General features: G+C 43.6%; 1 protein-coding gene across 1 annotated transcript in view; it reads right to left on the minus strand.

The window, feature by feature from the left end:
* Positions 1–27,184, minus strand: part of ULK4 (unc-51 like kinase 4) — a 704,158-nt gene that overhangs the window by 187,940 nt on the left and 489,034 nt on the right. Inside the window, exons 33-34 of the mRNA XM_083188569.1 lie at positions 23,709–23,866; positions 21,809–21,907 (exon numbers count right to left, since the gene is read on the minus strand). Of these exons, the coding sequence (XP_083044695.1) occupies positions 21,809–21,907; positions 23,709–23,866 (257 nt within the window). The remainder of the gene's footprint in view (positions 1–21,808; positions 21,908–23,708; positions 23,867–27,184) is intronic.

A 27,184-nucleotide genomic window follows, 5' to 3' on the forward strand; every position in this document is an offset into this window, starting at 1 on the left:
CCTCTTTGAGGTACACTGCCACCAGCCAAAACCTGATTTTAGCACTTGAAACTGCGCAAGGGGCGGCTTGGCTCGCACCTGACCACACAATACAATATAAAGGCCCTTATTCTGATCGGTGCGGATATTCCCGCATTCTTACGGAGCGGTCCGCACGCCACGGTGTTCTGCCGCGTGCGGCCATCGTCCGTAGAAACGCCCACGTGTCCTCCGCATTCGGACGGACTCACTCTTTAAGAACAGGGCGTGTTTACGGACGACATACAAACCATGCGTGTGCGGGAGAAACACTCAGATTCTGCACGGTATTACAGAGTATTACAGAGTATGCTCGGGAATACCGCATCCGAACGGGAGCCAAGCGGTGCTACCGCCCGTAAGCGGAGTATTTACGCCAAACAACCCACTATTATGTATCTTCTGCAATACATCACATGACCCACTTATTCAATTACCTATCCTCATAAAAAACTGCTTATTTGGAATTGGAATCAATTAGATGCCAATATATCCTTACAAGCATGCCTAACACATGCATTGCACACATTAACCCTTACAGCAATTTAAGTGCAATGGTTTGTATTAGACCCTGTGTAAAAGATTATAAACAATCTACACATATACTGTTTAATGTGCAAATAAAACCAACAACTGTGAACTTGCATAAAACATTTATTAGAATCAAAAATTAACATTTAAATAAAAAAAATATACATTAATAAATTAGACTAGGAGATCTCGCAGGTCCTGCAGATCGGCTAGTAATAGCCTCAAATGGTGCTCCGCCCGCAGGAGGGCCCCCCGAACCCCCTCATCTGCCGGTGTGGTGTCATCTGTGGGCATGTCAAAGGGGCAAAAATTAGTCATGATATTCATGCATACATTTCACATACTGCTACATAAATTGCACAAATGCTAGGTGACATGTGTGTGTGTATATATATATATATATATATATATATATATATATATATATATATATCTATATATATCTATGTAGAGAGATAGAGACACACATAGATAAATAGATATGACACATACATATATACATACATGCAAACTTATTTACTACATACTGTGTTTTTTTCCCTCTACCCTTTACTCTGCAGAAGACATAACAGTCATAGTGTTTCTTCTCAGTCACAACCCACCCATGACTAACCAATGACAAGCATGTCATGGCCTCCGTCAATAAGAACTTGTCACAATCTCCTCAGTCTAAGTTCAGTGATGGTTCGTGGCATGGGAGTTATGCAAATGTCAGGAATGCACAGTACACATCCTCAAAATCATAATTCTGTCTAAACCAACCTACAATTCTGTGAGGGCAAAAAAACAATCTGAACTACAGGGGGTGTTTAGGTAGAGGAGGCTCCTGGGACACTGGCAACTTGTGACTCCATTCCAAGGTAGGCCGGCCCATACTCCATTTATAGCATACATCCTATAGTTTATAAATAACATTCACCAACAATATAGATTCCACTATTTGATGGGTCATAATCAACGCTTGCAGCAGGTGAATTTAATCCACAAATGATCCACTCATCCCTTTACTCCAGGATCCTGTTTAACTACAACGGTTATGTGGCAGTCAAAATGGAGCTCAAAGCCATCCCACAAACCTGTGTAATTCAGAGGTGTCCTGGATGAAAGGGATGCCTTGGACACCCCATCTAACCCGTACCTGTATCTGTAGCTACCCACTTTGGGGTCTGTATTAATAGTATTGTACCAAAATTTTTTATCGCCAGTGCTACATAACAAATACCAGTACAACTACTTCATGAATGATGCATTATGTAAACATACCGATCAGATGGGACTCCGGGGCCTGACACGCCTCCTCCCCCTCGGAATCGGACACCTCTGGGGCAACCGTGGCCTCCTCAGCCCCCTCCTCCGCCAGCTCCTCCGCCACCATCACCTCGTCCACCTCCTCCGCCACAACCAACTCCTCCACCACCACCACCTCCTCCTCCACCTCCTCCTCCACCACCACCACCTCCTCCTCCACCTCCTCCTCCGCCACCAACACCTCCTCCTCTGCCACCAACTCCTCTTCCACCTCCTCCACCACCACCTCCTCAGGCACTTCCTCCTCCTCCACCACCTCCTCCACCATCTCCTCCACCATATCCTCCACTTGCTCCTCCAACATTTCCTCCTCCTCCTCCACTTGGTCCTCCTCCACCCTTGCCGCCACCTCCTCCTCAGGCTCTTGCCCCTCCTCCTCGGCCATGGCTGCCTCGGCCTCTTCACGTGCCTGTCGGGCTCGGGCTCGTGCTGTGTGGTAGAAAAAAAAAATCATGGTCAATGTCGGGTCATTGGGGCACATGTATTAATCCATAACAAGACATACATGGAAGGGTGATAATGATGGCAAACGATGCTGGAAAGTAGCTCCTTACTGTTAATGGACTCCAAAATGTGACATTTAAAATATTATGTGATTGTTAGTAATTTGTTCAAACATTACAACCCTGGCATTTATCAATGTGTAACACATATTAGATCTGGCACATTGTATGCATCAGAATCATCAATGCTATGTCATTACATATAAAAGCCACATGACTGCATGTTAACCAGGAAGAAGCACACATAACAGTCTATGGACTTTTAAACCCATGGACACCCACTTATCATGAGACACATTTTATTGTTTATATATGCTATGTTGTAAGTGCGAATTTTCATAGCTAAAATACTCACAATCAGCTATTTCGCCCCTAATTTGCTGTAACAGCTGGGGCTGGCGCCTGCGGAGGTCCGACCACCGCCTCTCGAGCTGCCCGATGCTCCTCCGCACCCGAGTGCGGGCGTAAATCCTGCGCCCTGCCGCAGCATAGGCCCGGCGTTTATGTCGGTTGCTGATAAAGGGCCCAGCACGGCCCAGCCTTGTCTCCATGACGGAGACAAGAACCCTCAGCTCCGCAGGAGAAAACGGGTCTGCCCTTCGTGTCTCCGCCATGTTAACAATGGCATCAATCAACCAATCAGGTGGTGGCATTGGTTTATCACAGTTATTTGTGTTAATAACTTTATTGTTCATCTTTACATGAGCAGCGTCTCTGCGCCAACACAAATGGTGACAAATTCGCATGCCTTCAAAACAGTAGTGCTGATGTATGGCAATGAACAAATCTGATATATATAAAACACAGTGTGTATGCACTTAGCAAATCCAATGACGCCTCGCTCCGCCAAGCAACGCGTGCTATAGCTTAGCAACGCATAGCTGTAGTTAGCATTACTTACTCTATGCATCTATGTGTATGCGTACATTTATGTTTAAAAGACACATACACATACTTGCAGGTATCCTGAGACCAGCATTATACACCAGCCCTGCCTGCCTGCCTGCCTGGGTGCCTGCCTGCCTGCCTGCCTGCTCCTTGAAATGTTTAAACATGTTAATAAATTCAAATATCATATATATATAGATATATATATATATATCTGCAAACAAATCATACATCAACACAGGAAAAAATCCCCAACACATTAGAGAATAAATCAATGTACTCACCAGTCATCAGGGATAGTATCAACTACAATAATGAAGATATAACAAACACATAAGATCCCTTGTAGAAGGTATAATAATGAGCACCTATATTGTACTTCCCCCAAAACTAAGCACATATGATAAATATCTACTATTTCTTTGCCATTAGGAGGGCAGGCTGGATAATTGTCGTTTTGTAACACTGACAACTACCACACTGTACTTATTTGAAGGGGTGATTTTGACAACAATTGGTGTGTTCTGGTCAACTAGATAAAATGTACCTGAAGTATCTTTGCGCCACAGAGTCCCGCAGCTGGTATCCCCTCCGGCATTCAGGGGCGCGGGATGGGCGCATGGGCGGATCTTGCGGCTCAGATGGTACCTCCCACTCATCAAAGGGTATCTCACGCCGCACAGCAATGTTGTGGAAAAATATACACAGGCCCACGATCCTCGACACCATTTGAGGCGCATACTGTAAGTCACCACCAGTGCGGTGGAGCACTCTAAATCTACCCTTTAAAAGGCCAATTGAGCGCTCCACCACTTGCCTGGTGGCAACATGCGCCACATTGAATGCCTCCTGTGGGCCCGGTGCTGGGTAGCTGTACGGCGTAAGTAGCCAGGGCGTACATGGGTAACCGGAGTCACCCAGAACCCACGCATCACGGCCTTCCAGCTCTTGTAGTCTTTGCCATATCCCGGTTTGTCGGATAACATGAGAGTCATGGGCACTTCCGGGAAACTTCGAGTTGAAGGCGAGAATCTCCATGGATGGGCCACATACCACCATCACGTTCAGTGAGTGGAACAATTTGCGGTTCCTATATATCTTCTCACTTCGAGATGGAGGCACAAATGGTACATGGGTGCCATCCACAGCCCCTATCACATTAGGGAAGCCAGCAATTTGATGGAAGGCCTGCTGGCTTCTGCGCAGGGTCTCGGTGGCAAATGTCATGGCCATGAAGTGCCCCTTGCGCCTGAACATGGCCGACGTCACACGCCTCAGGATTCGGCAGAAGGCCGGCTGAGATATTCCAGCAAGTACTGCCACTACTTGTTGGAATGATCCTGAGGCGCAGAAATGCAACACCGCCAGCAGCTGTGTGTGAGGCGGAATTGCTGTCGTGATCCCGTGTAGAGGTTCCAGATCACTCTCAATTAACGAGAGCAGATCCAGAATTACATGTGGCGGTAACCGGTACCTAGTAAGTACCTCATCATCGGGCATAGCAAACAGAGTCACCCGTGTGCGATAGATTCTAGCACGTCCTGGCCTCCTTGGGCGACGAGTGGGGAGAGCCGCAAGTGCCCTTAGCCTCCTTTCCATGTCCCGCAGCATTGCTTCAGCAACCTATAAAGAAATGAACATAAATACTGATGGACCTATGCACATAATGGCCATATCCCACTACAAATAGATTTGTAGGCTTCAATACGTACAATAGATGGCCGCCCCGTAAAATCCCGAGGATCCATTTGACTCTATAATGATGTAACAATAATATGAACTCAATACACACCGTCCTAAACACACAGATGCTTACAACATCGAACTACTAAACACTACTTGAGTATCCAAGGTGTCTGCATTTGTTGCCGACATCATGTACTATGAGACATTCCAGCTATTGCTGGGACATGTTGTCCTGCAATAGATGAACACACACAGGTTTCAGACCTGTGAGTGAAATAGTGAACATGTGACATGTTGCAATAATGCTACAAAGACTTTGCTGGCCCAACAATCTTTAGTCAGTGAGCCAATGGTGCATACATTCATACACTTACATTGTTAATGGATATCATATCTACAAGGACCATGGAAGAGCTTACCTTACACCCTGACAAGGCCAGATCTGGAGACAAATGATTCTAGCAGCAACTCACTATTTATAGGCCTGTCACATGTGTGGTCTATAACAGTAGTGATGAGTATTGCATGACTTGTGGCCTGGATTTTCGAAGGGATTGGGCTACTTTTAGCTTGCAATCAAACGCCACAATACCACAGTAGTCATGAACCAAATGTCATGTCATGCTAGCAAATAGCATGTGTATTGTGCGATAGTCACAGGTGTAGCAGAAGATTCTATGCAATGTTAGAATTGGTGACCAGTATTTCATGTCGAAGTTTCGCCAGGTTTTACACAATGGAATTTCCGCCACCGTATGCGGCGCGAAAAAACAGCGACGTACGCTCGTGCACGGAACGCAGCTGCCGCTGATGTCCGCCAAACAGGATACACAAACAGTATATAAAGGTGTATTAGAAGGTGACAATGTTGTTGCTAACATGTCTGGATCACAACCAGAGGTGGACCCAGACCTGCAGCAACTATTTGACCAGATGGACTCCAGCACCACCTATGTGCCACTGCACATGCGGCCAGTGGGTAATGAGGAGGCTGCTGGCCCTTCTACAGCAGGGCAACCTGCACCTGACCATTCTACAGCAGGGCAACCTACACCTGGCCCTTCTGCAGCAGGCCAACCTGCAGCTGGCTCATATGCACCATCAGCAGAATCTTTGGGAACACAACCGGGGACTTCACAAGATAGTACCATGGCCAGCACTTCAAGTGCAGCGACAGGTGCCAGGGGGCGTGGCCATGGACGTGGCAAGGGGAGAGCAAGGGCAACAGAGGAACCAACTACAAGAAATAAGGCATATGAAGCACAGGAGCTTGCCATCCTGGTTCCCCGAGCACGTGATTGGATTGAGTGTCCATCGGAGAAGCTGACACACACACGCAGATGGAAGATTTGGGAACAGATAACGGCAGAGATTAATGAAGTAGCGCCACAAGTTCGTGAGACGGACCATGTGAAGAAGAGGCAAGTTGTTTTGTGATACATGTGCCCAGTAATAGACAAGTAATGATTGAATTCATGCTTAGATGGATTTTGCAAATGCCCCGTGAGGTTGTTACGATACACAGACATTATTGCCATGTTATTTAGTTGAGAGTTAGAGTATGGTGATTGTGAATGTGTATTGTAACGGTTGATATCATAGTTGCATGTAATGTTATCTTTTGGACATTAAGCACATGTCGTAATATGTAGCACAGAGCAATGGCTGCAACAGCAAACATCTGGAGTGACATGGATTAATATGTCAACTTACATTGCAGGTGGCAGGACTTCAAAACCAACCTGAAGAGGAAGATGACCAAGCGGTGGGAACACAGCCAGAGATCTGGGGCCGGGCCCATGCCATCAGGGCTAGAGCTCACCCCCCTGGAGTTGATGGCCGAGAGCTGTATATCAGTTGAGGAGGTCAGGGGGGTGAGCACGATGGATAGCGAGGCCCCAGCTGAAGTGTTTGCGTCTTTTCTGGAAGGTAAATATTGGTCATGCCATAAGCTTGTGCAAGTAATTATCTTAGAATGTGTCCTAATTGTGTTTATCATTTTCCACAGACACCCCACTGCTTGGTGACGACTCTGCTCAGGAGGTGGAGGAGTCCGTGCCACCTGGCCCCAGTGGTAGGCCTGTGCAGCAGCAGCCGCCATCGGCCCAAGCCGATTTGGCCAGGTTGGCCCAGATGCTTGGGGACATAAACCAGCAGGGAGAGTTGGCATCAGAACGGATGCATAGGACCGAGGAGATCATGGCGAGCTTGGTCAGCACCCAGCAGGCCATCGCTGGGAGCCTGCAGGCCATGGCTGAGGCGCATCAGGCCATGGCTGCAAGTGCTCAGGTGCTGGCCGAGCAAGCCACCCGCCAAAATGATCTCCTCCTCCACCATAATGAGCTTATGGTGGAGCTGGTTAACAGCAACAGGGTCCTAATGTCATCCGTTTCTGGTGCATTACCACCAGCAACACTCCCTGCTGGCAGGAGGGGTAGACCAGCCAACCCCTCACCAGCATCTGCTCCACCTGCCCCAGCATCTGGCCGTGCCCGAAGAGCTGCTGCACAGGCCAAGGAGCCTACCAAGGCCAAACATGGTCGAAAATGAACTTGTGGCTGCATTAATCTCCACCGTTATCTCATCCCAAATCTTCCATTGTACTGTGTGTGTCAGCTTCTTATGTCCAATCACGTGCTGAGGGTAACCAGATGAGCCCTTGCTTCCAATGTCCTTTTTGGTTCCCCTGTTGCCCTCTTTTGCCTGCCATTACTGTCAGCTGCACTTGATGTGATGTTGCTAAGTCCCCGGTTGTGTTCCCAAAGATTCTGCTGATGGTGCATATGAGCCAGCTGCAGGTTGGCCTGCTGCAGAAGGGCCAGGTGTAGGTTGCCCTGCTGTAGAATGGTCAGGTGCAGGTTGGCCTGCTGTAGAAGGGCCAGCAGCCTCCTCATTTCCCACTGGCTGCATGTGCAGTGGCACATAGGAGGTGCTGGAGTCCATCTGTGTGCAATTATATTTGTTTTGTATTATAATTTATTTTGGTACATTCCTGGCATGGTTTTTTTTTTTTGGTATTTTTATTTTTTTGTCATTGTATCACAGTGGCATTGACTGTGAAATGTATATAAATAAATTGCTTTACTTTACAACAATTGTGTGGTTTACTTAGTACATGTCGCATACACATGTGTATTGCTAGTATTAATATTCAGTCATGTCCATTGTTAGCAGGTTTAAAGTGTGTCAGAAGTACAGCATATGTGGGTGATTATTAAGGTTTCCTTGAAGCAGCAATGGTTTCAATTAAAGCACTGACAAGCGTCCTATTAGTGAGTAATGAGTAAAGGAGTCGATTCTATTGGGTTCAGGTGTTAATGCTTGTAGTCATTAGGCGGTCCGTTCGCCTCCCGCAGGAACGAGTGGTGTCCGCAAAGCAATAGTGGCCTTTTGGACACCGCACATTTCTTCCCTTTTTGTTCGCGTGCATTCGGAGTGCTATCCGAATGTACGCCCCCCAACATAAGTGTACTCCCCCGTGTCCGCCCATGTTTCCGCCCCGTTTTGCCCACTTTGAAACTACGCCCATGTGTCATTCCGCATGACGCCCATAATACGCCCATATTTCCCGACTGATTGCGGTGAACAGTTTTGTACGGGATTTGGCCGAACAGGTACGGAGTCAATGCGTGGCACATGCGCGTGGCGTTCGCCACGCATGCGCAGACGCCGTAAAGACGCGATCCGAAAGTATGCGGTAAAGTACGCGTCAATCAGAATAAGGGCCAAACTAAGGTAACGCTGACCACTCTTCTGAGGCTTATGAGTCTTAAGAACACAGAACCAGGACTGAGAATATGTATTATTTATTCCTAGAAATACTACAGAGCTTTAAAAATTGGTTACAAAATATTACAATGATTATAAAAGTACACACAAGGTTAAAATATGACAAAAGGCATCAGTTTACTCTATTGACATAAAATATATCAAACAGTATTTTAGTTTAACCTTAAAATAAAAATATGTTGGTCTTTTTAGTGTGCTGTAATGTAAGAAGCCAGGTCTCAATCTTATTCATGTCCAATTTATTTGTCACTCTGCTTTATCTCTGATTAATTTAAACCTGGGATGGGAAGAGCTTAGGGACAGCATATCTTGTAAATTCTAATCTAGCTGTTACTCTGCTGTCTGTGCCAGTTCTGTGCCAAGTGATGATTTTTCCGATAGCCAACACTATATACTGATTTGTGGCTAAAAATTGCATAAATCCAGCAATGTCAACTCTTGTAATCTGACCCCTGGTTACTGCAGGCAATTTCAGTTATTACAATTTTACTACTATTGCCTGTAGTCATGGAAATTGTAAGAACACAATTCTTTATTTATTGGACACATATAGTACTGTACATTAGATGCATTTTCCTCACAATCTGAACATTCAAGTACGGAATGTATTAACATAAAATGATTAATACAGTATTACTTTTATATATATATATATATATATATATATATATATATATATATATATATATATATATATATAGTCCTTAGTGTAAAATAAGATGCACTCACCGGTCTTCTCAATTTTGCAGAAAGGTATTTAATACATACCACAAAAGTTCACATGACAGTGGGTTATGGTCGACGTTTCGGTCTACTGGCGAGACCTTTTTCAAGACCTGCCTCTCCTGCCCTCCTCAGTGTGCAACTACCATAAAATAATGGACGCCTTATATGCCCAAAGACACACCCCCTAATTCCGATAATCCACTAACACATCACACCTGGTACATCCAGGTGTGCTTGTGTATCAGCTAACATCATCTCCAGTAGCCAGAGCAAAAAAACAAAAACAAAACAAAACATATCATAAGCAGACTGCAATTCTTACCTACAGCGCTGAATCCACAAATACACTCTGTACATCCCAAACCACAGGACAGAATGTCCTGCCAGCGTGCGTGTCACCGCCTCACTGCGTTCCAAGGACAGGAAATGACACTCTCATATCCAGCCTGCTAGTCATTCACATCGTGTGTGTCGCGCAAAATGACTATGCGCTCCACCACCAGGAAGCTTGCGTCTCAAGCCTCACTGTGCTTTCCAATAGCAGGAAGCTCCCCACGTGCCTGTCAAACTCATTTACATGCGCTGCTGTCTACCCAGCCTGCGGCGCGTAATGACTATGCGCTCCACCCCAGGAGGCTTGCGTGTCAAGCCTCACTGTGCTTGCAAATAGCAGGAAGCTCCTGTCAAATAACTTTATATGCGCTGCTGTCCACCGCTGTTTACCAATAAAAAATGTACATATAGCGCTTGCACACAGATGCATATAGCGCTGAATAGACAGGATATAAGGTGCATATAAGTAAAAAAGAAAAAACCAATGATGTCAAAAAAGTCCATGGGTGTCTGAGGGAATACCAGGCGTCCATCACATTAAACAATTTAAAGTGACATACCACCACATATACAATTACAGTGACATACCAATAGGTTACCACTAAAAGTTAAAAACAGTTACATTTTTTTGTTATTTTTCTTAAATATATTTTTTATATAAAAAAATCACAACCAGGCGCTACTAATGTTACTGAAATCACTATTATCATCAGGCGCAGCCACTACCATGTTACCCATGGATTTGGGGTACACCTGAAGAAAAAATAGTAAGATTTTTTGATTTTTTAGAGGAACACACTCAGCGAATTGTACTCGTTCAGTCCCCTTGGCGAGATTGTATCGAGTCTCTGTATCCATTTGGCCTCTTTCCTTAAAAATATCAGTCCCCGGTCACCCCCTCTCCTCAATGGGGGGACCCAGTCAATGATCATGTACGTCATACAGGAAATCTGATGCTTCATTTTCAGGAAATGCGCCGCAACAGGTTTGTCGGTGGCCGAAGTTGCATATGCCAACCGTATTGAGGACCTGTGCTGATTCATTCGTTCTCGAAATGTTCTTATCGTCTTGCCTATGTAGGCTAGCCCACACGGGCATTTCAAGATATATATCACATGGTCCATGGTGCAAACCAGATGGTGCTGTAGCATGATTTTACGTCCAGAGTGCGGGTGGCAGAAAGATCCTCCCGTCAGCATCGCCCGGCAGGTCGTGCACTGTGGACACTTAAAGCAACCCATCTTCTTACGCAGCCAACCACCTTCTCCAACCGAAGGCCTCATATCTGGACGAAATAACACATCCTTAAGATTCTTCCCTCTCTTAGCCCCGATCAGGGGGGGATGGTTAGAAATGGTTCTGAAGGCAGGGTCAGTTCTTAATATGGGCCAATGTTTTTTTATGGCCTTGTTGACCTTTTTAAACCCACTGTCACACTGCATTACAATAGTTAGACGCTCTGGAGTGCCGGTTTCCTCTCTCACTGTCACCGGTTCAGCGAATAATCTTCTGGCTTTATGCAGACTTTGCTGTATGTCAGCATTTTTATAACAGCGTGTCTTAAACCTTTCAGCACAGTCCAGTATCTGCAACTCTGCCTGTTGTGTACCAGAGTTGTTGCGAAGAACCCGCAGGAACTGCGAGACTGGCAGGTTAGATTTTAATTTGTCAGGGTGGTGGCTTGTTGCCCACAACAGCGCATTCCTGTCAGTCGGCTTCCTGTATAACGTATACTCCAAGTGGGAATGTTTATTGGTCACTGACACATCGAGGAAGTTCACAGTAGTGCTGTCAACATTTGCAGTAAACCTGATAGGGCTGTCAAGCTGGTTTAATTCATACACCATCAACAGAAGGGAATCCTTCGTACCCCTCCATATTATAAACAAATCGTCTATAAATCTTTTGTAGTGTATGATGTTGGCAGCATACCTACGCAAAATGTGAACCTCCTCATAATCAGCCATAAACAGATTTGCGAACCCCGGCGCCAGGTTAGAACCCATGGCAGTACCGGATTTTTGCATGTAATGTTCGCCCTGATATTGAAAATGGTTCAAAGTTAACACCTTGCTTATTAATTCGCAAATAAACTCAATGGGAGGTCCACTGTACGGTCCCTGGATCAACGCTTTGCGTACTGCTTGTATACCGCTAGCGTGCGGGATTACCGTATACAATGACGACACATCCAGTGTCGCCAAGACACATTCATCAGACAATCCAACCACATTGTGCAACCCCCCCAGGAAGTCACCAGTATCCTTAATATAACTCGATACAGCCTGCACGCACGGCTGCAGAAAAAAGTCCACATACTGTGCTAGAGGTTGCAGTATGGACCCACATGCCGCGATAATGGGCCTTCCTGGGGGGTCCACAAGGGTTTTGTGGATCTTCGGCAGTGTGTATAGTAGAGGGCATTTGGGATGTTCTACCGACAAAAAACCAAAGATATGTTCATCAATCCAACCCTCGTTTAATGCTGTTCTTAAAAAAGAATCCACTTCTCTCTTAATTCTGGGCATTGGACTAAAATCTATCTTCTGATAAGTGTCGGTATCACTCAACTGCCGTCTTACTTCCTTATCATAATCCACAAAGTGCTGAAGGACTATTGCTCCCCCCTTATCAGCGCCCCTTATTACGACAGATGTGTCGTTCTTAAGATCATGTAAAGCCTGCCTCTCTGCTGTAGATAGATTGTCAAACGTCCGATGGTCTCTCACCCCATCTCTGACGTCACCATCCACCATACGCATAAAGGTTTTAAGGCTTGCGCTAGATGAGGGGGGATCAAAAGTGCTCGCTTTTTTGAAACCAGCTATACCACTAGGTTCATAAGTACTGCTTTTGTCTGAGAAAAATTCTTTCAAACGTAATTTCCTTCCCATTTTGTAATGATTAATATTCCATTCCATGGTGTCAAATTTACAAGTTGGTATAAACTTTAAACCCTTTTCCAACAAGGATTCTTCTGCTGTAGTCAGGTTGTGACTGGACAGGTTAAAGATAAGTTGTTCTACCTTATTCCTCTTCCTCTGCCTCTGGCGCCCCCCCCGCCTCGGGTGCGGTCTCTTCCGCCAGTCCTTGACCCTGTCCTGGGCCTGACGTCTGGGCCTAAAAAAGACCCAGCCCCGAGATCCTGACCAGAAGGGGGTAGACTACCAGATGTATCAGAGTCAGGGGAAGAGTTAGAGTACAGATTACGTGCACCCTGCCCTCTTTGAAAATTACGACCTCTTGCTTTATATCTATTAGCCTGCCCTTCACCACTCAGCCAACGGTATACGGTGTGATGTTTATAATCACCCTCTACAATGTCCCACTTTTTACGTTTAAAGGCTATAAGGTCAGAGCGATACTTTTCCACCAAGGCCTGTGTTTTGCCTAGCCAATCCTCCGATTTATCTTTAGCCAGAGTGGTTTTACATTTTTTCTCAAGTTCTTTTAACTCAGTTTTAACTTTTTTTAATCTCTGCAAAATTGAGAAGACCGGTGAGTGCATCTTATTTTACACTAAGGACTGTGTTTGCTGGAATATCTGCTGGTATTCCCTCTGGATTTGGACACCCCGGCAGTTTACATTGTGGAGGAGTAGTGCTGTCCTATTTGGATGAATTATTACGAGAGGCGTTTTTGATTTCTCTGGACTGGCACCCCTGGATAATATATTTGAAAAATTGAGTGAAGCGAGTTCGAGAAAAATATAAGCATTTGTTTTTTATTCTTATCTCCATATCCTCTTTAAGTGGTTTGCAACTATATGGCTATATAGTGTTTCACAACCAGGCGCTGATGTTGAGTGGCAACCTACATTAGGCAAAATTGTGAACCCTCAGTGATATGGCACAACTTGAAGGTTTTTTTGATGAAAATGCTTTGAATGAGGCTGAATCAGTGTTTGTTAGCCTGACTGACGATGAAGCAGACAGAGTGTTGTTTGATCAAATAGAATTTGATAAGTTGCCGGCTGAGACCTCTTTGGATTTACATCATAAATTGACCCGCTTGCGTAAGCGAGAGGTGGATTTGATTTTACATGGTCAATTTTTATCTGAATATTATAGAAAGAAACGCATACCAAGAGGTTTCAGGGTGGCAAACACCCCCACAATCGGCCGCAAGAATTCAGTGTTCTGCATCAAGTGGTGTGGGATACTGAATAAGTGTTCGGCAGATTTACTGATTTTGGTGATTGAGGAGGTGGGGGTGGAATTAAAAAAAGTTAAAACTGAGTTAAAAGAACTTGAGAAAAAATGTAAAACCACTCTGGCTAAAGATAAATCGGAGGATTGGCTAGGCAAAACACAGGCCTTGGTGGAAAAGTATCGCTCTGACCTTATAGCCTTTAAACGTAAAAAGTGGGACATTGTAGAGGGTGATTATAAACATCACACCGTATACCGTTGGCTGAGTGGTGAAGGGCAGGCTAATAGATATAAAGCAAGAGGTCGTAATTTTCAAAGAGGGCAGGGTGCACGTAATCTGTACTCTAACTCTTCCCCTGACTCTGATACATCTGGTAGTCTACCCCCTTCTGGTCAGGATCTCGGGGCTGGGTCTTTTTTAGGCCCAGACGTCAGGCCCAGGACAGGGTCAAGGACTGGCGGAAGAGACCGCACCCGAGGCGGGGGGGGCGCCAGAGGCAGAGGAAGAGGAATAAGGTAGAACAACTTATCTTTAACCTGTCCAGTCACAACCTGACTACAGCAGAAGAATCCTTGTTGGAAAAGGGTTTAAAGTTTATACCAACTTGTAAATTTGACACCATGGAATGGAATATTAATCATTACAAAATGGGAAGGAAATTACGTTTGAAAGAATTTTTCTCAGACAAAAGCAGTACTTATGAACCTAGTGGTATAGCTGGTTTCAAAAAAGCGAGCACTTTTGATCCCCCCTCATCTAGCGCAAGCCTTAAAACCTTTATGCGTATGGTGGATGGTGACGTCAGAGATGGGGTGAGAGACCATCGGACGTTTGACAATCTATCTACAGCAGAGAGGCAGGCTTTACATGATCTTAAGAACGACACATCTGTCGTAATAAGGGGCGCTGATAAGGGGGGAGCAATAGTCCTTCAGAACTTTGTGGATTATGATAAGGAAGTAAGACGGCAGTTGAGTGATACCGACACTTATCAGAAGATAGATTTTAGTCCAATGCCCAGAATTAAGAGAGAAGTGGATTCTTTTTTAAGAACAGCATTAAACGAGGGTTGGATTGATGAACATATCTTTGGTTTTTTGTCGGTAGAACATCCCAAATGCCCTCTACTATACACACTGCCGAAGATCCACAAAACCCTTGTGGACCCCCCAGGAAGGCCCATTATCGCGGCATGTGGGTCCATACTGCAACCTCTAGCACAGTATGTGGACTTTTTTCTGAAGCCGTGCGTGCAGGCTGTATCGAGTTATATTAAGGATACTGGTGACTTCCTGGGGGGGTTGCACAATGTGGTTGGATTGTCTGATGAATGTGTCTTGGCGACACTGGATGTGTCGTCATTGTATACGGTAATCCCGCACGCTAGCGGTATACAAGCAGTACGCAAAGCGTTGATCCAGGGACCGTACAGTGGACCTCCCATTGAGTTTATTTGCGAATTAATAAGCAAGGTGTTAACTTTGAACCATTTTCAATATCAGGGCGAACATTACATGCAAAAATCCGGTACTGCCATGGGTTCTAACCTGGCGCCGGGGTTCGCAAATCTGTTTATGGCTGATTATGAGGAGGTTCACATTTTGCGTAGGTATGCTGCCAACATCATACACTACAAAAGATTTATAGACGATTTGTTTATAATATGGAGGGGTACGAAGGATTCCCTTCTGTTGATGGTGTATGAATTAAACCAGCTTGACAGCCCTATCAGGTTTACTGCAAATGTTGACAGCACTACTGTGAACTTCCTCGATGTGTCAGTGACCAATAAACATTCCCACTTGGAGTATACGTTATACAGGAAGCCGACTGACAGGAATGCGCTGTTGTGGGCAACAAGCCACCACCCTGACAAATTAAAATCTAACCTGCCAGTCTCGCAGTTCCTGCGGGTTCTTCGCAACAACTCTGGTACACAACAGGCAGAGTTGCAGATACTGGACTGTGCTGAAAGGTTTAAGACACGCGGTTATAAAAATGCTGACATACAGCAAAGTCTGCATAAAGCCAGAAGATTATTCGCTGAACCGGTGACAGTGAGAGAGGAAACCGGCACTCCAGAGCGTCTAACTATTGTAATGCAGTGTGACAGTGGGTTTAAAAAGGTCAACAAGGCCATAAAAAAACATTGGCCCATATTAAGAACTGACCCTGCCTTCAGAACCATTTCTAACCATCCCCCCCTGATCGGGGCTAAGAGAGGGAAGAATCTTAAGGATGTGTTATTTCGTCCAGATATGAGGCCTTCGGTTGGAGAAGGTGGTTGGCTGCGTAAGAAGATGGGTTGCTTTAAGTGTCCACAGTGCACGACCTGCCGGGCGATGCTGACGGGAGGATCTTTCTGCCACCCGCACTCTGGACGTAAAATCATGCTACAGCACCATCTGGTTTGCACCATGGTCCATGTAATATATATCTTGAAATGCCCGTGTGGGCTAGCCTACATAGGCAAGACGATAAGAACATTTCGAGAACGAATGAATCAGCACAGGTCCTCAATACGGTTGGCATATGCAACTTCGGCCACCGACAAACCTGTTGCGGCACATTTCCTGAAAATGAAGCATCAGATTTCCTGTATGACGTACATGATCATTGACTGGGTCCCCCCATTGAGGAGAGGGGGTGACCGGGGACTGATATTATTAAGGAAAGAGGCCAAATGGATACAGAGACTCGATACAATCTCGCCAAGGGGACTGAACGAGTACAATTCGCTGAGTGTGTTCCTCTAAAAAATCAAAAAATCTTACTATTTTTTCTTCAGGTGTACCCCAAATCCATGGGTAACATGGTAGTGGCTGCGCCTGATGATAATAGTGATTTCAGTAACATTAGTAGCGCCTGGTTGTGATTTTTTTATATAAAAAATATATTTAAGAAAAATAACAAAAAAATGTAACTGTTTTTAACTTTTAGTGGTAACCTATTGGTATGTCACTGTAATTGTATATGTGGTGGTATGTCACTTTAAATTGTTTAATGTGATGGACGCCTGGTATTCCCTCAGACACCCATGGACTTTTTTGACATCATTGGTTTTTTCTTTTTTACTTATATGCACCTTATATCCTGTCTATTCAGCGCTATATGCATCTGTGTGCAAGCGCTATATGTACATTTTTTATTGGTAAACAGCGGTGGACAGCAGCGCATATAAAGTTATTTGACAGGAGCTTCCTGCTATTTGCAAGCACAGTGAGGCTTGACACGCAAGCCTCCTGGGGTGGAGCGCATAGTCATTACGCGCCGCAGGCTGGGTAGACAGCAGCGCATGTAAATGAGTTTGACAGGCACGTGGGGAGCTTCCTGCTATTGGAAAGCACAGTGAGGCTTGAGACGCAAGCTTCCTGGTGGTGGAGCGCATAGTCATTTTGCGCGACACACACGATGTGAATGACTAGCAGGCTGGATATGAGAGTGTCATTTCCTGTCCTTGGAACGCAGTGAGGCGGTGACACGCACGCTGGCAGGACATTCTGTCCTGTGGTTTGGGATGTACAGAGTGTATTTGTGGATTCAGCGCTGTAGGTAAGAATTGCAGTCTGCTTATGATATGTTTTGTTTTGTTTTTGTTTTTTTGCTCTGGCTACTGGAGATGATGTTAGCTGATACACAAGCACACCTGGATGTACCAGGTGTGATGTGTTAGTGGATTATCGGAATTAGGGGGTGTGTCTTTGGGCATATAAGGCGTCCATTATTTTATGGTAGTTGCACACTGAGGAGGGCAGGAGAGGCAGGTCTTGAAAAAGGTCTCGCCAGTAGACCGAAACGTCGACCATAACCCACTGTCATGTGAACTTTTGTGGTATGTATTAAATACCTTTCTGCAAAATTGAGAAGACCGGTGAGTGCATCTTATTTTACACTAAGGACTGTGTTTGCTGGAATATCTGCTGGTATTCCCTCTGGATTTGGACACCCCGGCAGTTTACATTGTGGAGGAGTAGTGCTGTCCTATTTGGATGAATTATATATATATATATATATATATATATATAATCCAACTATTTCAGTGGCACTCAAAGTCATCAATAAGACAATAGACGCAAGATACTGTTTTTGTCACTGTACTTAGAACGCTCATAATTGACAAATATTATCCTTGCATACAACTGTTCACTTCTTTTCTCAACTCTGTGTAGGAGAGACTTTCTGGTAGCGTATTTCGGCCCTGCAATACTGTTGTTTCAGGGTTGACCTAACACTACTCACAGAAGTGTCCTCTTTACATTTCTCTATTTCGGTGTGTCAACTTCTTCTCTCACCCTCCGTCTGCTCAAAATATTCTTTGAAGACGTTGGGCAGCAGAAATAATTGAATCCCACACACTGTACTTCTCTTTTCCCATATCCCACACCTATTGTGCCCCAATACTTTAAACAAGGGTTTTTGAACCCATAAATCGCTCACTACCACCAACGGGTATTGTTATGACTACTGTACCTTATTCTTAAACTTGATAATTAATGAAATTACAACCATTAGACACGCTGGACGTGTCATCTGCTGTCCTATTTAAGGACACAAATCAATCATACACCAACAGTGCATGTGTGAATTAATAACACCACCAACTGCCACTTTTCACATGTAAATATTTTTGCTTATTCAGTGGCAACAATCTTTTGATCACAATTCTAGAAGTATATATTGTCTAACCTCTTATGACAAATTGTTTATTATGCAAAAACATTTTTTGAGCCATTATTTTAAATAATTGGAATTAAAAGCTAAGTTTTATTTCACTCATCTTATACTATACAAAAGTGTGCCTCCAACAAGGAATCCCTTCTGTGAACAGCTGCCCACTCTCTGTTGTCGTCCGTTTCTCTCTTTCTGAGTATATAAGTACTTGATTCCTGGGGGCACCTCCAACATCACCTAACTATCATATATTATCGATATTAATACTAGTTATGTTGGTTCTTCTAAAATTATCTGTCTGATGTGTTCTTTGTCCTGTGCATGATACTATTTTGTTTTGCTACGTACTATCAATGAGTACATCTGTTAAAAAGGAACAAAGAAGACAGGAACACAAATGATTCAATTTATAATGTATTTTCTTTTTTTCTTGCAGACATCATAAGTAGGCACCCACTATTTTCTGATGCCCACTACTTCTGGAATTACCCCATCCTCTACTTCTTACCTTTTGAAGCTGTTGGATGGGAATGTGGAAGTCTGAGGCATCAGAGGCAGAGCCATACCTCCCAACCATCCCGATAATCGCGGGAACGTCCCGGTTTTCAGGGACGTTCCCGCGTCCCTCCCGCCACCGGCAATGTCCCGCAGCGGGGGGGGGGGACAGTTGGGAGTCCCCTGTTAGTTGCTGGCGAGCGGACAATTGACATCAGAGGGGCTGGGAGCTTGGCTAGAGGCTCACAAAGCCTCAGGGCCATGCCCCACAGTGTAAAATGGGGGACTGGCCTTGCGGTACGGTGCAAATATAGGTCACAACCCCTCCCGTGGCAAGCCACGCCCCTAATTTTGCGCGCACACCTTCAGCTCGTGCAAGTGTCCCTCCTTGGGAAAGCTAAAAGTTGGGAGGTATGTTGTGCAACCACCACTGCTTTAGGGAACCACATAGGCTTACCTAGTGGTACTAATGATGTCCCTGCCTGTATGTGATGAGCAACACAGGTGACAGATACACCAATCATCTTCACTTTCACCTGCAGACACCATGTGAAGAGCATTGTTTGGATTCCGTTTTGGGATTCTTGAAAACTGATAAAATTGTGATTTGTGATATAAAGTAATTTTTGACCACACTCTCCTTTCTGTGTGAAATGTCACCTGCAGTCACACAGTGACAGTATTCCCTGTTGTTGTTTTTTTCCGGGGTTCTTATACAGTATTTTAAGTTTCTATTTAATTGCTCTGCAGAGACCCAAGGGAGGGTGCTTCATGTAAAAACACACACACATACATATATATAATAAAATAGTAGACGTATCGGTACTTGTTTCCTAGCACGGCCACACCGATTTACATCGGGGTGGTCGTGTCGGAAAAATCGGGTCGATCGCGTCGCATGCGATGCGATCGTCGCGACCGACCGATTTTGGACCCGATTTTTTTTTTTTTTATTAAATGTAAATCGGGTCCCTGGGACCCGATTTTACATTGGATTCAATGTAAAATATTCCCAACCCGCCCAAATGTCACGGCGTACACCCCACCCCACGATAGACGCCAACCCGAAGCGTGGCGAGCGCAGAGAGCCCGCGAGGGGCGGCGGTGCGCGTCCTCCGACCTTTTCATTCCCCTACTATCCACGTCTGCGTGGAGTTGAGAATAGAATAGTGTGGCGAGCGCAGCGAGCCACCGAGCCCGAAGCGTGGCGAGCGCAGCGAGCCCCGCGAGGGGACGCGGATACCTTCACAGGTAAACGCGTCCCTTCGCGGACTTCACAGGTGTCCGCGTCACCACGGACACCTGTGAAGCCCGCGAGGGGACGCGTATAACTGTGAAGGTATCCGCGTCCCCTCGCGGGGCTCGCTGCGCTCGCCACGCTTCGGGCTCGGTGGCTCGCTGCGCTCGCCACACTATTCTATTCTCAACTCCACGCCGACGTGGATAGTAGGGGAATGAAAAGGTCGGAGGACGCGCACCGCCGCCCCTCGCGGGCTCGCTGCGCTCGCCACGCTTCGGGTTGGCGTCTATCGTGGGGTGACGACGGGGACATCTAAAATGTGAAATGGGTCATATTGGCCCATTTCACATTTTTCACATTTTTTCAGGATTTCAATGTTAAAAAATCTTTTAACATTGAAGCCTATGTAAAAATCGGGGGCATCGCGTCGGGACCTATGTTAATGGTCCCGACCGACGCAATGCCCCCGATATTTTACCTTTCCCGACACGATTTCAATGTTAAAATATTTTTTAACATTGAAGCCTATGGGGAAATCGCGGGCATTGCGTCGGTCGCGTCGGGACCATTGTTAACGGTCCCGACCGACGCGATGCCCCCGATATTTTGTCCTAGCCGGCCAAATGGACCTGATTTCAAAGGAAATCGGGTCCATCTTATGGATCGTGTACCTTAACTAAAGGTACACGATCCATAAGATTTGTGGCCGTGCTAGGAAACAAGTACCGACGTATCACACAACTACTTCTTTTTACATAAACTATGATTACCTAATGACTACCTTACTTAGCACATTAGGGGACATTCCTGAAAACAGGTACACAGGTCAAATGTACAGTACACTATCTCAAACAATCAGAATTTTTTTTCTCTAAAAATATTACTATTTAAGTTTAATGGTCAAGGTGGCCTTTAATCATTAATAACTCCTATGGCGTTTATTTTCTTGCATAATTATTAGCATACTAGTTAAAAGCCCATCAAAATGATCGCTATTTGTCCCTTTCTGCTCATAACTTTAATCTCTGTCTTCACAGCTCTTTCTCTCCATATCCAGAAAGTTTCAGATGGCTGGCAGTACTTCACCTCAGAGGTGAGCAGTAGTTAGCTTTTTAAATATATAGATGTACAAGCACACCCACGTTTCTCCACATTCATTGTAAAATCATATTTATTTAGATTTTTTTAAAGGATTTTGGTAAGCAAATAGGCGGTTTTAAATTGTTGTAGTATAATCTAATATATTTTGGTACGGGGAAATTAATTTATGCGCAAATTACTTTCAACCTATACCATAGTAACTGGAGCCAATTACTCGCAGCCAATAGAAGCCGCCACTTACCCACGGCTTAAACCCACTAATAAATGAATACCATATAAGTGTGATTCTACAGTATACAGCATTTTTGGTATCTTTAAACTCACAAAGTTTTGTCCACAGCCCATAGTGAAAAAAAACTGAACTTACCAGCTGAACAAGCAAACTAATTAGATCTGTAAGAGGTTTATTAGCAAGTAGGAGGTCCTCTGCTGTCTGAGTGTCTTCTGCTTGGCCAGTCTTCTGAGCCTTAAAGTAAAAGAAGAGGTGATGAGTAACTTTAGCCTGTTCCTCTTTGTTTTAGTGTTTTGAGACCACACCCACAAGCATAAAGTATTGGTTGGGATATTTGCACATGTGCTAATTACTCATGAAGTCAAATGTATCTCTATAAGCAAAATAGTTTTCTTGCAATGGTGGTACATGTTTTATATAAAATATATATAAATGTACTTAATACACACATGAACTTTTTCATGAGCCCATATTCCATTGCATATTTTCAGTCAGGCTCTAATGTTTACCGGTAAAGCACGATTCACATTTCTGGTGGGGTCTTTTTTTGTGTAGAACTACCCTAAGTCACTATGGTTCTATAAAAGATGAACCATTCATGATCCACTTTTTATGGACATACATTCATCTCAATTTATAAATTTTTATGCATGTTTAATTTGTTATTTTGTCCCAAAGTATACAAATATACAGTAAACACATGAAGTAATACAATAATCAGTTAAGGTCTGTCATATATCCAACATGCACAATGGGAGGTCAGTGAATGCATCCCAATAACTCCGAAAGCAGCCATGATATAGACCAGTTGTTGAAGACCATCATGCACTGTAAATAGGCTGTACAGTACATAGCTGGTATGGGGAACCTAGTGGTAAGTGGGCAGAATGTGTACTTAATGGGGCCAAGGATTGATACCATGTGGTGGCCTGGCTGGATTCTATCTCATGGTATGTTGTCAAAATGTTTACACTGAACATAAAGTCACCAGTCAATACTTCGACATTCACAGTGTTAACATTGAGATGTCAACAGACACAATATTACAGACCATTTAATTGAAAAGGTTAGGCTGCAGTCAGGGCTTAGATGAGGTGTAAACACTATGGGTCTTATTCTGGTGCACACGCTACGCTGCAAAATTGTGGTTGTAAGCCCCCCCCTCCCTCGCTTGCTGAGTTCCCTGCATGGCTGCAAATGGATGTCTTGTATAAACATCTATTCGCAGTCTTGGGTGCGGGGCCCAGATCATTCGATGGTCGCCAACCATCAAATGATTTGGAAAGTGCACACAAAACTAAGACACTCTCTGGTGTATTAGCTTTGCATGTTACCTGTACTGGAAGAGGGCAGGCAGCTGACATGAGGTGACATCAGCTGCCCACCCTCGGCACCCGCGCCATGGCGCCATATGCATGGAAACGCCCAGCGTTTGCATGGGAACGTCCATGAAAATGCTGGGCATTCCCATGGGTACAGCCTACCGCTGCTGCCCCACGTCCGCACTGCTAGGTGTGAATGGGTCAGACAGCTAGCAGTGCCCGCTCATATCCAGTGTCTGCACATGCGCATAAATGCGCATGCCCAGAAGCAAAACATTGCTCCCCCATTTGAACGTGCGGGGGAGCGATGAAACCAGAATAAGGCCCTATCTCCACATGCCAACTGTCAACCTTCTAGCATTCACAATGTTGAAATTACATCCATTTTGACATTTTGTACCACTCCCTTTATTTTGCACCTGAATAATGCAGCAATATAAAGTAAATAATGTTCATGGTTGGGTATTAGCGTATACATTTTATCAAGCACAACACGTAACTCAGACATTTCTGCATAAATAACCTGAGCCACCATCTCTACATGTAAGGGATATAACTGAATAGCTAACAAAGTTCTTACCATGTTTCTGTAAGCATAAAATAAATGAAATGTATAGTTCATCAATCAATTTAAATAGAAGCTATTCTTTGATTATATGGACAATACTAAAGCATACTTCTAAATGGTAATTAGAATTATCTATGTCACATACCAGCCGTATTACACCAGATGTATACTTCAGCATGCCATTCAAAATGTCAAGCAGCAGGAGGAGTTGGGCATTGGCCGTCTTCAGTCGACTTTTGTCATCAACTTCCAGATACAAAGCTGCTGTTTCAACGATCAAGTTTGACACATGATGGACAAGTCCTGCATATATAAAAATTATATGTCAACCCACATGCAGGTAAGATAACCAAACAAAATAATCAAAGTAATAAATTAATAAATAATAATAATAATAATAATAATAATAATAATAAATAAACAGATTAAAGACCACTTTAATAAAAAAGAAATAGTCCAAAATTTCGTCTTAATTTCAAAGGGTTCACATACTTTTTATTTCAAGTGTGTGTGTGTGTGTGTGTGTGTGTGTATATATATATATATATATATATATATATATATATACACACACTAACACACACACACAGAGTGGAGTGAGCCACACCTACAACTGTGGTTACCTTTTATACAGTGACGGATACCCTATTCAAAAGAGGGAAACTTTATCTGTGACTATTACAAATTTGTTCATGGTAGTTGATCTACCATATGAAACTAATCTGATTTTATGAATTTGTTTCTTTAAAAGAATATCCTCCAGCATCCAGGTTTTGTTTTGATAAACATTTTCTGCCATACCCCCGATGAAGTCGGTTGATGAAACTTGTTTTTCTTTTTTTTTAATAAACAGCTTTACTGCAAAAATCGATCCTTATGGTCTTATGTGATCAGATGCTGATATTGGACATTCAAAGGAAACATTATTATTTTATATTGACATAATACTGTCATATTTTATTGTATTATAATTTGCCGGGTGGTACTTTTTAGGTTTAGTTTTAGATTTTAATATCTAGCGCACTCTATAATATCTTTTTCTGTACTTCCCCAACCCTTCACTAACAGGAGGGGGTAATAGAGGTGCTGCTGTCCCATTCACAGCATAAGACTAAGACCAATATTCTATATATACTATACCACCCACCCCCCAGTGTGTGTGTGCGGACCAGCCCGCACGGGGGGGGGGGGGGGGCGGTGTGGCTCACCTCCTGTTGGCTGCTGTGGTGTATAATGGTGGATGCTGGATGGTGCTGTAGTCCTGGCTGTAGGCGGGTGGGGATGTGTATAACGCTGGTCTATCCCTAGGTGGGTCGGGTTTGTGTATAATGCTGGGCGGGGGGGGTGTGTCCTAAGGCAGAAACTATGTGTGTATAATGTTGTCAATCACTCTTGTAAACCCGCCCAGCGTTATACACACAGGGGATGAGTGACAGATCTGGCTAAATATATAAGAGATATACACACATATATATACAATATATATATATACACACAGTTGTGCTCATTAGTTTACATACCCTAGCAGAATTTGTGATTTTCTGGCCATTTGTCACAGAATATGAATGATAACTCACAAACTTTTTTTTCACTCATGGTTAGTGGTTGGGTGAAGCCATTTATTGTCAAACAACTGTATTTACTCTTTTTTTAAATCATAAAATCATAATTACAACAGAAACTACCCAAATGACTCTGATCAAAAGTTTACATACCCTGGAGATTTTAATCTGTAGTGTACTTTTCAGCAAAAAATATTGACTATCCCTACTTCCTACAAAAGCCCAACTTTATTGTGCTTTTTTTTAGTAACCTCTTACCGGTCTAAATGCTATTTCTGACTTTACACACACACCTCGATGTCCACTTTCCATTGGGGTCCCTCAAGGTTATGTCCATGGCCTCCTTGTTTTCACTCTACACCTCCTTCCTATTTCAGATTATAACTTCATTTGGTCTCCAATACCACCTCTATACCAACTACACTCAAAATTTTCCTCTCTTCCCCTCATCCACTCCTGTATTACATGCTGTTTGTTGGCCATTTCTTGCCAGATGTTGCAACAGTTCTTGAAATTCAATTATTTTCAAAATTGATCATTGCCTTGACCACTGTAAAGTTCCACCCTGTTCCACAATTTGATGTCTTGATGTCATCCTTGACTCTGCCTTTACTTCTCCTCCCACATTCAGTCCCAAACCTGCTTTTTTCACCTTTGCAACATACCATGTCCTTTTTTTTTTCAATATAAATTTTTATTGAGGGTTTGTTCCGTTGCACACGGAAGGGGAGAGGGGTACACCATGTCCTTTCTTATACTGGGATTTTATTTCTTATTTATGTTCTCATTATCTCTTACCTAGGTTACTGTAATATAATCATCTCTCACAAAGTGCAATAATATATTTTTACTTAGCTGACCCCCTCTTATAGTCACTTCACTGGCTTCCTGCCCCATTAACAATACAAATCTAATCTTAATTACAAAGCCATAGAGCACTCTACTTTTACACAATCATTCCTAGAGTCTTCAGTAACCGTCACATCACTGATCGCCACTCGCCATTTTTGGGTATTTCTGTCCAACCACTGTAATGCTCTTCTACGCTCAATTAGACTTTCATCCTGCTTACTAGCTTTCAAATTCTGCTCCTAACTTTCCAGATTTTCCCTTCACAACTGTACCCTGTTCACCCTAAAACATCCACCCATATCACCTTCACATTGTGAGGTTCTGACAAGCAGAACCCTCTCCCTTTTTGTTTTCTCTACATAATTATGACACTGCCCCATGTAAGTTTGTAAAACTGTACTTATGCATCTTGATGTTCGTTCTATTCTCTTGGTGGAATTTTAGAAGTAAAAAATAATAATGTGCAAGCCCACAGTAAGGAAAAGTTACTGTACAACATTTGCTCATGCTGAAAAATTTCCAAAGGACAAATCTTTATTCGAGACAGCAAATATGTATTAAAATGTGTTTACATATATTTAAAGTTTAATGTACAGCCAAGTACATTTTTATGTGTTCAGGAAGTAAACTAAGGCACAAAGAAATATTTGCCAATTTATACAGCTGAAAGGAAACAATTATTAAGTCTATGCAAGGCTGCAGGTGTCTAGAGTACAGTGCAGCATTTTGCGAAGTATGGCATCCTTCTAACTTAATGACACTGCAGTGATTTATAGGGCAGCAGTGTCAAGCCATTTTTACAACTTCTTTTCCTGGAACTGTTTGCAAATATTCTGCTTGCTATTTATCACATACTCATTCATGTTTGTTGGCATAATGACGGATTTTAAGGACAGTTGTAGAAATTGTATTTAAAAATTAATGGGATCATGGATCCAACTAACCCAACTCAATGGCTCTGATTTTTTTTTTTAACTAACACTCTACAAAGACCAACCACTCTATTTATTATAATGCCCCTAAGAATACAGATTTTATATGAAATATTATCACAGTTATCAGTTACTGCCCCATATATCAACAACATTTTGCGGGCCAATTGAATGACACTGCACTGCTGCCCACATTTGATGCAACTAATTTGGAATGACCAGGCTTTAGAACCAGAATACATTACTTCGGGAAAATAAATAAACAACATTTAAAT

This window comes from Crinia signifera, chromosome 5 (assembly GCF_055691185.1).
Source record: "Crinia signifera chromosome 5, ASM5569118v1, whole genome shotgun sequence".
Taxonomy (NCBI): Eukaryota; Metazoa; Chordata; class Amphibia; order Anura; family Myobatrachidae; genus Crinia; species Crinia signifera.